The following is a 15,741-nucleotide window of genomic DNA, read 5'->3' on the forward strand; positions in this document are numbered from 1 at the left end:
AGGATGGTACAATGAGAGCTTTAGGTTGGAAGGGCATCAACCATGTTTTGCATTTCCTTATTAGTGGCAAAAATTTGCTTGCTGAAATGTACTGATTTTTTTCTAATAGCAGCTAAATATTTCAGCTTTTTGTTTGTTTTTAAGTTTGCTGCTTTGGCACTGGAAGAAAATTATAATTGAAGTGTAATTATAGTATAACACTTTATTTCAGGGTTAGACTGGTTCACATTTTCATTCAGAAATTGTTTTACATCAAATTGTAGGAGTTAGCCTTTTTTCCCCCTCTCTTTAATGAATGTGAATTCTTTAACACCTGTTTCTGTAGGTGGGAAGAGTGCAGTACTCACAGCTCTCATAGTTGGTCTTGGTGGAAAAGCCATTGCTACTAATCGAGGATCTTCTTTAAAAGGTTTTGTGAAAGATGGACAGAAGTAAGTGTTTGCTTTCTACATGTATTCTCAGTCCTTTCGTAAGAAGCAGCTTCCTTAGATCCCAGTTCGTGTAGACATTATGGGAAATGAATTGACTTCCCAGAACTGGAGCAGAGGAGTCCTGTCTTTTCCCCGGTTGTCAGCACAGCCCGCTGTCGCCCATGCATCTCTCCTTATGGAATGCTTGTCAGTTACTGCCATGTGCCTGCCCATTGACATTCCTGTTTCTGTCACCTTTCTGGAAGAACAAGCCATAATAAGTATTTATGTACTTCTGTTTAAAGGAATATTTATAAACATTGGACTTTCCTGGCTCTTGACCCAAACCCAGCTTCAGCAAGTCCACATTGATACGATGCAGGCTAAAGCAGAGTTGGTTACCACCCAAGGTGGTAACCCTAAACAGAATTTTTGCCTCCAGCTCCCTAAGAGTTCCAAAAAAGTATTCGACGCTGTCTCTGATTGTGTATCGTTCACTCAGGCGATTCACCAGTGAGTCTGAGGACCACAAGCATAAGCCTCTTTGTGGTCCACCTTGACCCGTGGTGAATGATCATATGACATGTGACTTTATGTGTGTATTTCCTTGTTACAGCTTTGCCTTCACCTAACTATATGTTGATTGCCTGGTTTGCATCATCATAGACTTGTGGCCTTGTTCACGCTGATCCCCGTAGTTTTTTCAGTTCTGCGTCAGATAACTTTGTTTCTTCTGATAACTGGGTGTCCCAGACTCTGCTCTGCCAGTTCCCAGAGTGCAGCTCCTCCCCTGCTCACTCCTCTCTCACACGCCCAGTGCCCAGAACTTCTGGAACTTGGATAATTAACAGTGTTTTCTTTTTTTTCCTTTTTTTCCATGTAACAGGCTTTCCTTCTGTTCAGTGCTGTATCCATCTAACTTCCCCTATTTTCCATTTTTTTCTAAAAAGTAGAACAGGGACAGGATAGATATGAGTCACGTTTGTAGGTTTCTTCTACATCTCAGAAACCTTCGGAATCTTAACCCTAAGCCAGGGTTCCAAGTTGGCTCAGGAGAAGCGAAGAAAAGATACACAGAAAATCATTTCCCATGCTCTGGCCTTGGAAAAGAAGTATTTGGTAACAATTCTCCAGCATATTTGCTATCTGTTCTTACCTTATTTGGGCCCTAGCCCAGCGAGGTCATCTCTTCCACAATCTCCAAACCAAATGATGTCTGAAGTCAAAAATTAGTTATTTTTTTAAACACTTTTAAGTTAATGGTCCCAACCCTGTTTCAATTCATTATTAACTATACATTTCTTAGTTGTCCAAACAGTTACTTAGTTTACCTAGCTAGATAATGCATTGAACTTTCAAATACAAGCTTCAAGAAGTAATTGTTTTTTTTCTGTATCATTAAATAGTGTATGTCTCAATTAAAGATTTTTAATTTGTTTTCTATTTGGGAAGTACCTGGACCAGAGCAGAAACTTCTTTCTGAGCTGTATCCTTGGAATACCATTAAGAAAGGAAGAGAAAGGCTAGCTGGCACAAATCACCAACTTTGAAGGACACAGCTGCCTGTAGATAGAAATATTAAAATATTTTAAGCAGTTAATAACAGTTAGGAGATTTAACCTGAGCTCAGTCTCCTTTTTACTGACCTTGTGTGAAAAAGTAGCTAAAAACAGCTTTTCCAAACCCATTACTGTTCCTTTAGTCCTCCCTTTCCTCTCTTAAAACATTTGGTATCTATAAAATTTTGCTTATTTTATAGTCTCTGATTCTGTCTTTTTTACACTTTTTTACAGAATCAGCTCATTGAGCTTTTTTCAGTTCTATTTTGCATCTAAAAAAATGGACTGTCCCGTTTTTCCTGGGAAATGTCTGTCAGTCTGACACCGCTTTGAGGTGGTCCTAAGGACTCTCTCCCTTCCCCCGCCTGAAACATTACACTCTCCATCTGAGACAGTCAAGCTCTGGGCTACCTTTGTTGAGGGTTTCAACTCTCCATAGAGATGCCTGCCTAGTATGATTAGAAGCCAGAGAGCTGTGCCTTGAGGCTCTTTACCTGGGGCTCCGCCCTCTGATATCCCCGAGGGCTTTGCAGTGGTACAGGGACAGTGAGAGGGGGTTCTCTGAATATGTCTCCTCCTCTCTCAGGACCAATGTCTCATGCCCCTAACTATTGAGGTTCTTCGACAGATTCAGTTCACTGTTCCCTCTCTTGGCCTTCCTAGTTCTAGTCCTGGTGACATTGGGACCTTTGCACTGGCCTGTTTTTGACATCGGCTGTGGCACTGGGAGTGGATTATGGAGGGATGAAAACCCATTCCCCTGCTGTACATTCCTTATTTATTTAGTCGAGGTTACAGAGCTTATTGCAGATGAGCTGGCTACCCAGAGAAGGAACAGATGAGTCATATTTTTACCTGGCTTTTCCCTTGCTCTTTGTTCTCATGCCCATCAGTGTGTGATGCTACCAGTCACCTCTGTGCAGATATTTTCTTCCAGAGTTGAGAGAGAAGCCACATCCTCACTGTGGTGCTGCTTGTGTTGTCATTCTGCAGGAACTCTCAGTGGTAGTCTCTCTTCTCACTCAGGGGTCTCCTGTATTTACCAACATTGAGCTCTATGGCTCTTGACCCAAATTCAGTACCAGCGACATTACTGTAGTGGGGAGACAGCAGGTAGTCCCAGCTCAGTCATCCCTGGCTCCTTCTACAGGTTTTTGAGCATTTATTGTGAGGTTTTTGTGGTTTTTTTTTTGTAAGCCTTAAATTTTTTTAAATAACTTACTTTTCTTATATTTATTAAACTCATATGGCAATAGGATACCAGTACCTCCAAAGTTCTCACAATACTAAAGATAGCTTTCAAGTGCAAGGAGTAGCTAGGAAGGAAAATAACAAAGTAGGTGTTGACTAATCAAGGGAGAGATCACTTTATTTTTAAAATGTTTTCATTAGGTACATTCCCTTAATATTAGGTAATCATAGTAGTTAGTGAAATAAAATATTTTTTGCTCCACATTATAGGCCAGCTACCCTTCCCTTATCATATACTTTAGTTAATAGTTTTCAGCTTTGACTGTTCATTAGAATCAACCCAGGGAAAAATCTCATTAATTACAACTTCTCAGGAGCATATCTGTCTTAATTAGATATTTCTGATTAAACACACCCACACACCTCCTCCCACCCAGCCACTCCGGGTAGCTTCAGAAGAGGAGATTTCTCATAAAGATTCAGGGATATATATCTTGGAATCTGCAGGGAGGAAGCATAATTGGATCTCAGCTGACCAGAACTGAGAGAGAACTCAAAACCCAGGATCTTTGGTCTCTGGGTCTTTCTTTTTTGTGTCTCTGGCTTTCTTTGTGTCTTTGTGTCTGGGCCTCTTCTCCCTCTCCCTTCCTTAGGTCCGGTCTGTGCTGCAGCCTCCCTGGGTAGGCTGCACTTCTGTGCCGTCTCTCCTCCCTCCCCTGTGACAGGCGTGCAGGTGTATGATGTGTTTCCCCCTCATTGTCTCCAGTACATGTGCTCTTTTTTATTCTTTAAGTCTTTGTTACTCTGTGTCTTTGTGTTTAATAAGGCATTTATGTCTTAGTGTCTTAGTCTGTGGGGCTGCATGTGTAAGGAAGTGCTCTTGTGTTCTCCATGTCGCTGACTCACGGCCAGTACCTGTGATGGTGTGTCTGTCAGTCTGTCCAGGTGGTCTCCCAAGAGCTTATCTGTTTTACGCTCCTGCTTCTCTGCAGTGTCTGCAGGCTTGGTGCCTGCTCGTCAGAGTATCATGCCCCAAACTGGTTTCTCTAGTCCCAGAGGCCTCAGAACTTCATAGCTCCAAAGAATCACCATCTTTCCACTTGACTGTGTCTTAATTTGACTTTGTTTTAGAAGCTTGTGATTTTGAAATAATGTTAGACTTACAAAAGTATTGCAAAGGTAGTATAGTTTCCCTTAATGTTGACATCTTCAGTAACTAAGTTGCTTTTATCCAAAGCTGTGTGCTTAACATTGGTACAATATTAGCTAAACTACAGACCTTATTTGGATTTTACTAGTTTCTCTGAATTTGAGTTTTTAAAGAAGGGAATCAGGCTCAGTTAGTGTCCGCTTTCTGTATTTAGCTCAATCCCTTGAGGGAGGGATGGCGGCTGCTGATCTGGCTGCTAAGCCCTCCTTCTGTGAGGGCACTTGCTGGCATAGAAGAGAGGACGGAGCAAGAGCTGAGCATCCTTCAGGGTGTCTACTGGGATATCAGTTTATGGTGAAGTTCATCTTGAGTATTTTTCCTTACGTTTCCTGCAAATGGGAACAATTTTGAAGTATGATTACAAATTCATGAAACAAGTTTGTTAAATATATCATTTAAGTACCAGTGCATTAGAGAGCTTTAGCATTTTTGCAGGTAGTCATGTTAATAGAGAAAATATTGTCTGCATTTATGTTTAAGGAAATTATAAGTTTGTATTTATTAATGCCCTCCATTAACTTTTTAAAAAATTTTCTACTGAGTCTAATTTTAACAGAAGTTGGAGTAGAATTATAAAGATTGATTTTTTCCCCCTCATAATATGTTAAAATATACATGGCTATAAAATTTTAAGATTTAGTTTACATTTCTTGATATTAAATACTTTGGCTTTTTTATTGCCAAGTAATTGAAAAATTTAAGTTGTTTCCCTTAATTCTAATCTTCTTAGAAAATGTTATTACTTCTTGTTAATTCTTACTTCATCATTCTTAAAGCATCAGGATGATGCTTAATTGTATAATTAAAAGTAGTTAGTATAATACTGATGACACATTGCTAATAGGAAAATGTGTAACTTCTCTACATGATTTAAAACAACCAAAACTTAAATGGATTTTGTGCAAATGTAGTATTTCTGTTATGGATAGAATAGTCAATTGTTTTTTATAAAGTTTCTCTTATTCTCAACTTTACTTGTTGGAGAGGCATGATGTCTTTACATTATTCTGTAGTAGCCTGTCAGCCATCAACTGCTGGTATAAAGCTACTTTTCAAATGAATTAGCCAGGTTACTTGGAAGTTTTGAAAATTGTAGTAGCCTGATGTTGTAATTGTCCTGTACCTTCATGTGACTTAGCTTAACCTTACTGCTTTAGCTCAGCAGATATCTCTATAACGTTAAGGAACAGAGGAGATGATGCCTACAGAGCAAATGTGTATGGTGACTCTATAATTGTGCAACAGCACATCAGCATGGATGGAAGTCGATCTTACAAATTGAAAAGTGAAACAGGTTTGTTATGAATTTCTCATTTCATACAAATATTGGTAAATATCCAGTTAGAAAGAGTTAAGTGATCGCTTCTCGGCCTTTTGGCTAAGATCAAGTGTAGAAAGAGTTAAGTGATTGTGCTGGTACCATTGAAAGAACACATCTCATCTTTTGAAGCTGCTTTCTTATAAGAGGGTGGTTCGGCTGCATGTATGTATATACTTACATATAGTACACATAGTTATTTTACCACAGGCCATTCTACATCAGAACCATGATCAGCAGAATTTGGGTCTGTTTGAAACAGCTAGGATACACTATTTTGATCTCACCTGCAGACCTCCTTTCACCCCTAGAGCTTCTATCACATGTGGAAAGAGAAGGTTAGCCAAAGGTAGAAAAGGGCATAAAGGAGGAGGGGGTGGGTATAAAGAGTTACTGAAGAGATAGATGAGGAGGGAGAGAAGGTGTTCGGCTGTGGGAAGAAGAGAAACACTGTCACTGCACCTGTGTGCTTCTTTCTCTTCTGTACTTGTGTCATGACTAGTGTGTCATCCCGGTTCATTCAGATGTGTGTATATTCAGTGGTACTTTCCTTGATGACGCTGGGAAAGTGAATTAATATTTATATATAAATAATTGCTCATTTAAAAAAAATGTATTATTGCCCTAGAAACAGTCTGGACATTTTATGTTTTCATAACTAGGCGCCGTGGTTTCTACTAGGAAAGAAGAATTGATTGGAATTCTTGATCATTTTAACATACAGGTAATTGCTAAATTATGTTTCAGATGAATAAATACAACTGGCTACTTTTTTGTGTGATTTCATTTGTGGTGTAGAAAGAATTTAAATGGCCTCATATGAGTAAATTGACCACATGGTTGATATATATACTATATTGTTAGTAAAGTTCCTTAAAATTTCCTAATCCAGCAGGAGCCTTTAATACATAACATAACATCTTTAATTTGACAGAACACTCAAGAATGTCTGGTCTATACTAAATGTGTACAAATGTTAGTTTGTGCTAAAGTTTATATTAATAAAATGTATGTTATAAAGTTTCTTTGCTTTCTGCTATCCCAGTCAGAATAGCATCTACGTTTCCTAAACTCAGTTGCTAAATTTTTGTAGAAATTCATTCTAGAAAGATAAAGAAAGCATTTCTTTATGTATCTTGGAGTTATTCATCATACCTATAGGAGACAAGGATGGAGTCTGTTCTGCTAAGATACTTTGACTGAATAATTGGACATGGGGCACATATAGTCCTGTAACATTAGCACTGGAATTGTTTTTGGAGGTCATCTAATCCAGACCCTTTATTTTGTAAGTGAGAAACTGGGAGCCAGAAAAAGTACATTTGCACTTAGAGTTGTCCAGGCGTGGTTACTGGTAGAGCTTGTACTGGGATGCAGGCATCCCTGTTCTGTTCCGATGCTCTGCCCATTGTATCACTCTGCCTTATTCCAGGATTAAGAACACCAAGAGCAGTCACCAAGGAAAAAGAACAATTATGAGTCTGGGTCTCTTTCCCAGTTTGGTTTAGAACAAGTTGTCCAGAAAAACTTTCTGTAATGGTAGAAATATGCTGTATTATGGTATCTAGCTACATACGGCTCTTGAGTACCTGAAATGTGTGACTGAGAAATCAAATGTTTTATTGTATTTTATTTAATTTAAGTGTAAAATACTGCATGTAGCTAGTAGTTAGCATATTGGGCAACAGAGATTTAGAAAAATAATTAGTAAAATCTGGAGAGAAGCAGATCCAGCAAATAAATTTGAGACTAGAATGCAGGACAATTTGTTAAGCAAAATCAGGAAAACCAAAAGGTAGGGTTTATGAATCATAGTTGTTGGGAGAATCTTGAAGGACATCCAGTGTAGTTATCACACCCGACACTTACCCTGTGTAGAATCTCCACCAGGTATTCCTTCAGCAGGTACTTGAATGGATAGTGGTGAGAGAGTGACCTGTACCTAGGCTTCTGATTCCTTCTGTAGATAACTGTATTTACTAAAAAGATTTTATTAATGGGAAAAGTTGAATAAAGTTTCCTTCAACATGTTTATTTTTTGGGGGGGATATTTGAAGATTGTTATCATAACTCCTTTAGTCCTCTTGTATGATTCAGTAAACTAAAGGTTCAAGTTCATTGATCAAAATACAGAGGTCTAGAGCTACATTTACTAGTACAGTAACCACTAACCACATGGGGGTAGATATTGAGCACTCAAAATGTGGGTAGTCCAAATGGAGATGAGCTCTAGTGTGAAATACGCACTGGGTATTGAGGCTTAATGCAAAGAAATAACTCAATTTTCACATTGATTACATATGTTAAACTGATAATATTTTAGATATATTAGGTTAAAATATGTTATTAAAATTAATTTTACCTATTTCTACATTTTTAATGTAGCTACTAGAAAATTTAATTATACGTGTGGTTTGCATTATATTTTTGTTGGACAGTGCTGGTTCAGAGTAACCAGCTGGAAGGAGAGAATTTAATGTCTTTAAGGACCTGATGGTAGTTGTTCCCCATGCCTCTCCTTACCTTTTCTCTGAAGTTTACCTGTTTGTGCTTGCCTTTTGCTTGCTCCTGGGTCTCAACAGGTAAAGCTGCCAGGTTTTTAAATAATCTCAAGAGTAGTATTGGAATTAGAATCTCCATTTCAAGAGGATGTAGAAAAAGTAATCTGAACTTGGGTGAAGCTATTAATCCAAAGTTGGTAATAAACTGTCTGTCATTAAAGCTAGGGCATTGGGTCTTACTTTTAAGAAGTCAGATGCAGTGTGAAATGAAGATAGAACACAGTCCTTATAAAAAAAATTATGTGGCAGTCAGAGTCTGGTCTACCTATATAATAAGAAAAATATGATATGTAGCAAGTTCTTTGTAACTGCATGTTTTTTATTACCTTAGAAGAGAAGACCCAAAATCTTACTTAAAAGAAAGGTTTAAACCAGTAGTATACTGAATAAAGTATGATCAGTGTTTTACAGATGGTGAAATGAAGGAGTTAAACATTTTATTTCCATTTACACTGGTTCTACATATTCTATACCTTACAAACAAGATTATTTTCTAACATGTAAATGACCCTGTTATTAACACTAAAGATATAAACAAGTGATCCTGAATCTTTTTGAAACAAGTTGAAAAAAAAAAAAACCTTTTCAGCTGTACTTTGGACTATTTTACAATGCAGTTACTTTAACTGTAATTTGTTAGCCAAAGGTAGTTTAATTTAAGCAATGGCTTGTTTAGAATGACTCCTCCTCCAAAAGATAGAAATGACTCCAGTGTTTCCATTTGTTTTATAATATCCTCATGAAGAAATAATAGGAAATAGGAAATCTGAAGAACTGCCATATGAAAAATAAACAATACTTGCCATTGTAGTTCTGATTAGAAGTAACTGAGTTGGATTTTTTGTATTTAGTTGGAGGAAGTAACTAACTTGCCTGAGGCCACGTAGGCGATTCAGACAGAGACAGATAAGAGCCCAGGTCAGCGGACTCTCATGCTAGAGCTTTGCCAGCTCTGTTGTCTGATGGTTACCCAGTAGCAGAGGAGTGATATTCTGTACAACAGGTGAAAGAAATGAAAACTTTCTAATAAAAACACTTCTTCAGAGAGTTCTTGTCTTTGTGCCCTCGTGTAATGACAGAGTACTTAATTTTGACTATAGTGTTTATTTTAGTATCATGGAATTTTGAAATGTTTTCTCCGTATTAAAATTTTCTTAGATTTTCCTCTTTGTATATTTATTCTCATGCACTAACCCTTGGCTAGTACTTAGCCTTCCTTATGGCACCATAGGTCACTTGCAATGTATATTTCAGTTCATTTTTCTTTCAGGCATCAAAATGAAATATTTAAAGATAATATTTGTTTGTTTGTTTGTTTCAGGTAGATAATCCAGTTTCTGTTTTAACACAAGAGATGAGCAAGCAGTTCTTACAGTCTAAAAACGAAGGAGACAAATACAAAGTAAGAAGCACTAAATTAAATGTAAACTTAACCAAAAAGAATACATGTATAGATTAAACATACATACCAAACATTACTCTTGATCACAAAATAAATATTGCGTATTTTTTTAAGCTACTATTTAAAGTAATATCGTAGGACTAATTTAGGAAATGGTTCAAGTAAGACGGAAGCATAGTTTTCTTGGTAAATCCCTGCTTTAACTTTCTGCCTTTTAATTCTGAGAGAGAATGAATTATTCTGAGGGAAATACAAGGGAATGATTGGCCATACTTACGTAGTAATTTTTAAATGTTAAATTGTTTAAAACTTTTTAAAAAGCCAACAAAATATTTGATACCACTGCAGCTTACAGTGTAACTTTCGAATGGGTTTTGGTATTTCCTGTGCTAAAAATTTACGGTAGGTTAATACCAAGGACACAGATGTTTTCTCTGTTTTCATATTTGCTTAAAGAATGGACTGACAGTGAAAATGAGCTTTCAGAATGGTATTCCATTACACCAAAAGTATTTTCTTTCACAGAGTTATAAGAACTTTTGCAATGTATATATGAGCATAGTGTGTTAAGTAAATTTTGGGTTTGAAAGAAGACACGTTCTTTTGTGTTTGTGTTTACTTAAGCGTGTTTTTAATGCCTTTGTACATAATTGGTCTGAAAGTTTTTAGAGAACAAATCCTTTTTTTCAGAGTCCCGTGGACGTTCACAGAGTCCTAACTGTGCTTTTCTTGTTGATGTAGTTCTTTATGAAAGCAACCCAACTTGAACAAATGAAAGAAGATTATTCATACATTATGGAAACCAAAGAAAGAACAAAGGAGCAGATAAATCAAGGAGAAGAGGTGTGTAAACACATAATGCAATTATTTTTTGAGATCAAATTCTTACAGTACTAACATCAGATAGATGGTATTGTAAAATTATGTACCTGTATATCTCTATAAAACTAGTAGCATTTTCATAACACTCCATGAAGTATAGGCAGTGTGGTTTTTACATTTAGGCTATCTGTGAGTCTACTTTTTCTTTTATAGTAATGGGTGTGTCCATGTCATTATAGTTCTGATTAGTTCTTTAATTACTTTACTAGTGCTCACCACACAATTATGTACCATCGGTTTCCTACCGAATAGTCAGGTGAATGACCCCAAGAATCCTAATATGTATTTACCATTAAACTATTTACTATAAACTAGAAGACAGGGCAGTATCTAACATGCTTATCTCTTGATGTATGGCTGATCGACACCACAGTAAGATATTACTAATTCTCCCTTAGAAGTAGTTCAAAAATGTAATATTTCTTTTGATGGGAAAATAAGCGCAAGCCTCACGCTGATACTGAACATAGGATGCGTCTATAATTACATGTGGTAGATAACTTTTTTATTACACTGGTAAAGCGTTAACATTTTAAGCACTGATAGCTTGGTAGCAGCTGTTGCATTGGTACTCACCAACTTGGCAGTGGTGCAAATTTGAAATCACCCAGGCCAGTGTGGCTTCCTAACATTTGTTTTCACATCTGCTCTATTTTGTTCTTACGCTTTCCTCTTCAGAGTCCTGAAGAACCCACCTTCTCTCTGATACTCGAAGACCTAAGAGTTATAAGGCTTATGTTTCAGCTGTTCCTCCAGAATATTAAGTCCCCCCAATTTTTATGTGATTCTGTATGTTGTTCTTTTGTCATTTAGTCAAGTTTTATCCTATCAGTTGCTTTCAGCAACTTCTTAGCATGTTTTTTTTTTGCTAAGATAGAATTGTATTAATGATTGACTCAAGTCAGATTTTTTAGATGTTACACTGACCTTTTTAATTCTTTGAGGGATACATACTTAAATTTGGGTTTATAGTTGTATGGGTCATTAAGTGAAAACTGAGAAAGCAAAGATGAGGTTGTTTATTTTTATTCCCCATATTACTTCTTCAAACCTGGAGTATTTGATAGTATACAAGGAAGTACTATAAACTGTAGAATTAATGTAGCACTTTATTGGACTGTCAGTGTTATTACTGAGGAAAGGAAATATTTGCAACAAACAAATGTACATAGTGTATGTTACATTTATTATTTTAAAAACAGTAAATCAGGACTCTGATTTACTCAGCTTGATGTTTAAACACCCGTTTTATAGTGTACTTTGTCATCAACGATTGAAGATACTTTGGTTATGAAGTTTAAGAAGTGTTTCTCTGTATCATGTAACAGAGCTTCTTATGGTGTAATATGCACTTAATAAGAACTTTTTTCTAGTTAATTAAATGTACCATATTCTCAAAATAAACTCTGGGTTTGAATAGTTTAGTCTTTAGGAAATAGAATGTGAAGATTAGAAGCTGGAAGTCGTTCAGCCATCAAATAGTGAGTTCTGCCACGTGCCTGTTAGCATTGTGCTTTGGCCATGACCATTTAATGGTAAATACATATCAGGATTCTTGGGGTCATTCACCTGACTATTCAGTAGGAAACCGATGGTACATAATTGAGTGTGGTGAGCACTAGTAATTAAAGATTAGTTTATGCAGAAGCACTTAATAAGGTGCTAGCAAAGGGGGTTAGGGACAAGGCAGGGGCAGTGGGAGGGGTATCGTTGTTAAGTAAGCGATGTTGAAGGTAAGAATGGAAGGATGCATAATACCAGGCAAAGGATGGTGAGAGTGAGGAACTGTGTTCCAAGAAATAAGCATGGTTTGGGGTCTTGGGCAAGAGAGCACATGGTGTTTTTAAAAAGCTGAAAGAATTCCACACTGGCTAGAGTGGAGAACACAAGAATGAGAGTTAAGAGGCCAGATTGAGGAGGACCTTCTAAAAGCTAAGGGCAGTAAAACACATGGAAGTAGATGAATTGATGGAATGTATGTTTTCAGTAGATCACTCTGCTGAAGAAGAGAGTGAATTTCTGAAAGGAAGGAACAAATGTAGAGAGATCGGTAAGGAGGGTAGTATCATTGCCCAGAGAGATGATGATGCCATTGTGAGTTAGGGCAGTGTCAGTGTTGATGGAGAGAAGAACTTTGAAATGATTTGGGCTGATGTTATGTGGGACATGGAAGGTGATGATGAAAATGGAAGCCAGATTTGTGGAGCTGAAAATGTGAAGAAATGGAAGAGCTAGAGATAATTTCCGTGAAACTTGGATGGAAAGGGGAAGACGACTTTCCGAGGGGGAGGTGGTGCCCAGGGATGGATGGTGGTGATTTTGTTTATAAGTAGGAAAGATAAGTTGGTAAAGATTTAAATGGGATAATGGAAAGGAGTCAATGAAGAGGGTGAAGTAGAAAAAAAAAAAGGAAAGAGGATGAATAGGATGAAAAATCAAATAATTTAGACTTCCTGAGAAGGCAGAAGGGGGAGGGTAGGATCCAAATATAGGTAGGAGATACGGACTGGACTTCAGTATAATGAAGCCAACCTCTTTTATAGCAGGAGGAAGAGAAGACTGCTTTAAGCTTATATACAAGCTTATTGAAAGTTGGAGAGGGTTTCTTCTGGATAGCTTCTAGATTCTGTGAAGTAGGGGGCAGGGAGGATGAGTGAGCGGTTAGGATGGCGGGGTATATGTGATTTGAAGAGAGTGATGATAAACTGAAATAACCCTGAAGAATGGGAAAGTGACTTGTATCGGGTAACACATTAAGGGCCACAGTGTAAGGCCCTAGTTGAACGTGGTAACCATGAACAAAGAAGAGAGGCTGTCTACCCAGGTGGGCAGCTTTAGAAGCTGTTTATGTGTCACTAGAGTTAATTTTTGCTTAATGATTTTATTGATAATTTATTAAGAGAAAACTTAGGTAAGAAAAAATTTAACATTTGATTTTTGGAAATAAATTCCTTCTGAGCCTTCCATGATCTTTGGAATGGTTCTGGGTTTCCTTTGCCCAGAGTGGTCCAGTATATCAGATAGGGAATTGAGAGAAGATGGGAAACTGAGTTTTCTCTGCACATGTGTGGTCTTTAACCTTTTATTCCTTTTCTCTCCTTCATCTGAAGAGTGACACAATTAACAAGATTATTGCACTTGGTAAAAGCATACCAAAGAACCAAAACTATTTTTCTTATTGCTTTAATTAAAGAAGTCATTTCCTAGCAAATCTTCTTCACTACTTGTTTAGACAGCATATTCAAAAGAAATACATTTACAGAAAGTCTTGTGTTTTAAGTGTTGGTAAGAAATATATTCTTTTTTCTTATTTTAAGCGACTTACTGAACTGAAGCGTCAGTGTTTGGAGAAAGAAGAACGCTTTCAAAGTATTGCTGGATTGAGTACGATGAAAACCAATCTAGAATACTTGAAACATGAAATGGCTTGGGCAGTGGTAATGTTCACTTAATTACTTATTCACATATGCTTGTAATATACAGAATATATTTGATTATAGTTAGTCTTTTATATGATTTGCTGTATAATTTCTTTTTTAGGTCAATGAAATTGAAAAGCAATTGAATGCTATCAGAGATAATATCAAAATTGGAGAAGATCGTGCTGCTAGACTTGAGAGGAAAACAGAAGAACAGCAGGTAATTATACTCTTTTATACAGATTTAGTAACTAGAATCTTAGAGAATGCTGATATTAGACTATTTATAATGTACAAAAGAAGTGGTTTCAACCTGTATTTTTATCTGTAGCTGAATTTATTACTTAAGTGAAGCTGACTTAAACTCTTGTGCAAAGACCGTTATGGCAACTCTCTTTAAGAAAGAGTACTGTGTTTGGGTGTGCTCAGCCTGTCTGAGACTAGGGATGTAGAACTGAAATCCATGCATGTGAACAATGGTACTTTGTTACAGACTAGAGATACTAAAGTATGAGGCTTTTACTCGTGGGTTCATTAAGGAGTAGAAACATAAAACAGCCTGAAGAATGAAGGGGTACTAGGATGATAGTCAATTAGAATAACGTTAAACCTGAGTATCATGAAGTATTCAAATTCAGAACTGAACACAGCACCCAAAGATTGATAGTGGAGCTTTCAGGGAACTGAGTGTTAGGGTCCAGAATCAAGATTGCCCATCAGAGGATTTCGTGTTGGTGGAGCACATACGGGACAAGTTGTTGGGTCTATTAAGGTTCATTTCAACCTGAGATCTAAGAGCTCGGGTAAAAACTGCTATTTATCTAAAATTCAGGGAACCCCTAAGAGTCTCCTACTTGGGCCTAGAGGTAGAAGTTGGTTGAGTGGTAAATAAAGGCAGTAATTTTCTGTCTGGCGTTTCCACGTGGACCTTTTACCATAGAGCCACTCTTTATGTTCTCCTTTTCATTCTCTTTTTAACAGCTTTATTGATATATAGTTCAAATACCATACAATTCACCATTTAAAATGTACAATTCAGTGTGGTTTTTTTTTTTTCTAATATATTCACAAGGATTCCTCTGCTGTTGTGCCAGAAGTAAAACGTGTAGCCTTTTCTTTCTTTAGGGAGCCGCCATGTACTCAGTGTGGCTGACTTACATCTTAATATTTTGTTCTACTTAGCTTGGGAGTTTCTGGCTCCCAGGCTTGGTTGTAGTGCAGGGTGCAATCTTCCCTACCTTGCTTTTTCTTGTCTACCCCTGAGATAAGCATATAAGTCTTTTTCCTTTGAGGGTTGTATCATTAATCCATGAAAGATAATTGATAAATATATAAAAGTAACAAAAATGGTGAAGATTTAGTGATCTCTTTAGTTTCTTACTCCTTTTTCTGATAGTAAATGGAAATTCAACCCCACCAACCTCTCACCTCAGATTTTCATTTTTTTGAGAATATTCTGAATTTTGCTCAATTCCTCTCAGCTTCGTTTCTTAGCTTGTCATAAGGCAAGATCTTAAGTTACTTTCCTTCTTAATTATTCCTCAGTCTAAAAGTGGGATCCAGTCTGATTAATAAATGCTCATTTTTTTTTCCAAACGGAAAAAGGAGACTCTTGAGGCTGGGTGATGCTTAGTTCTGTGCTCTACTTAAGTGTATGGGCACGCTGTGTAGTAAATGGTCAGTTTCTGGAGGGTAAGGACTATCTTATTATCTCGATCCTTCCCACCATGTCTTACATAAAACCTTTCGCATAGTATATACTTGTTTATTGATTATAGAATAATTATTG

General features: G+C 37.0%; 1 protein-coding gene and 1 non-coding gene across 6 annotated transcripts in view; both read left to right on the forward strand.

The window, feature by feature from the left end:
• Nucleotides 1–15,741, forward strand: part of SMC6 (structural maintenance of chromosomes 6) — an 82,407-nt gene that overhangs the window by 12,435 nt on the left and 54,231 nt on the right. For all 5 annotated transcript variants that reach the window (XR_012059205.1, XM_072938172.1, XM_072938171.1 and 2 more), the window contains 7 exons: nt 326–431; nt 5,528–5,664; nt 6,351–6,412; nt 9,571–9,651; nt 10,393–10,494; nt 13,851–13,970; nt 14,074–14,172. Coding sequence is in view for 4 of the 5 variants with exons in the window: in XM_072938172.1 (XP_072794273.1) it covers nt 326–431; nt 5,528–5,664; nt 6,351–6,412; nt 9,571–9,651; nt 10,393–10,494; nt 13,851–13,970; nt 14,074–14,172 (707 nt within the window). In the remaining variant the exon portion in view is untranslated. The remainder of the gene's footprint in view (nt 1–325; nt 432–5,527; nt 5,665–6,350; nt 6,413–9,570; nt 9,652–10,392; nt 10,495–13,850; nt 13,971–14,073; nt 14,173–15,741) is intronic.
• Nucleotides 5,729–5,918, forward strand: LOC140685999 (U2 spliceosomal RNA). Its single transcript, XR_012059432.1, has one exon. It is a non-coding gene; the product is annotated as a U2 spliceosomal RNA (small nuclear RNA).

Source organism: Vicugna pacos, chromosome 15, assembly GCF_048564905.1.
Source record: "Vicugna pacos chromosome 15, VicPac4, whole genome shotgun sequence".
NCBI classification, from domain to species: domain Eukaryota; kingdom Metazoa; phylum Chordata; class Mammalia; order Artiodactyla; family Camelidae; genus Vicugna; species Vicugna pacos.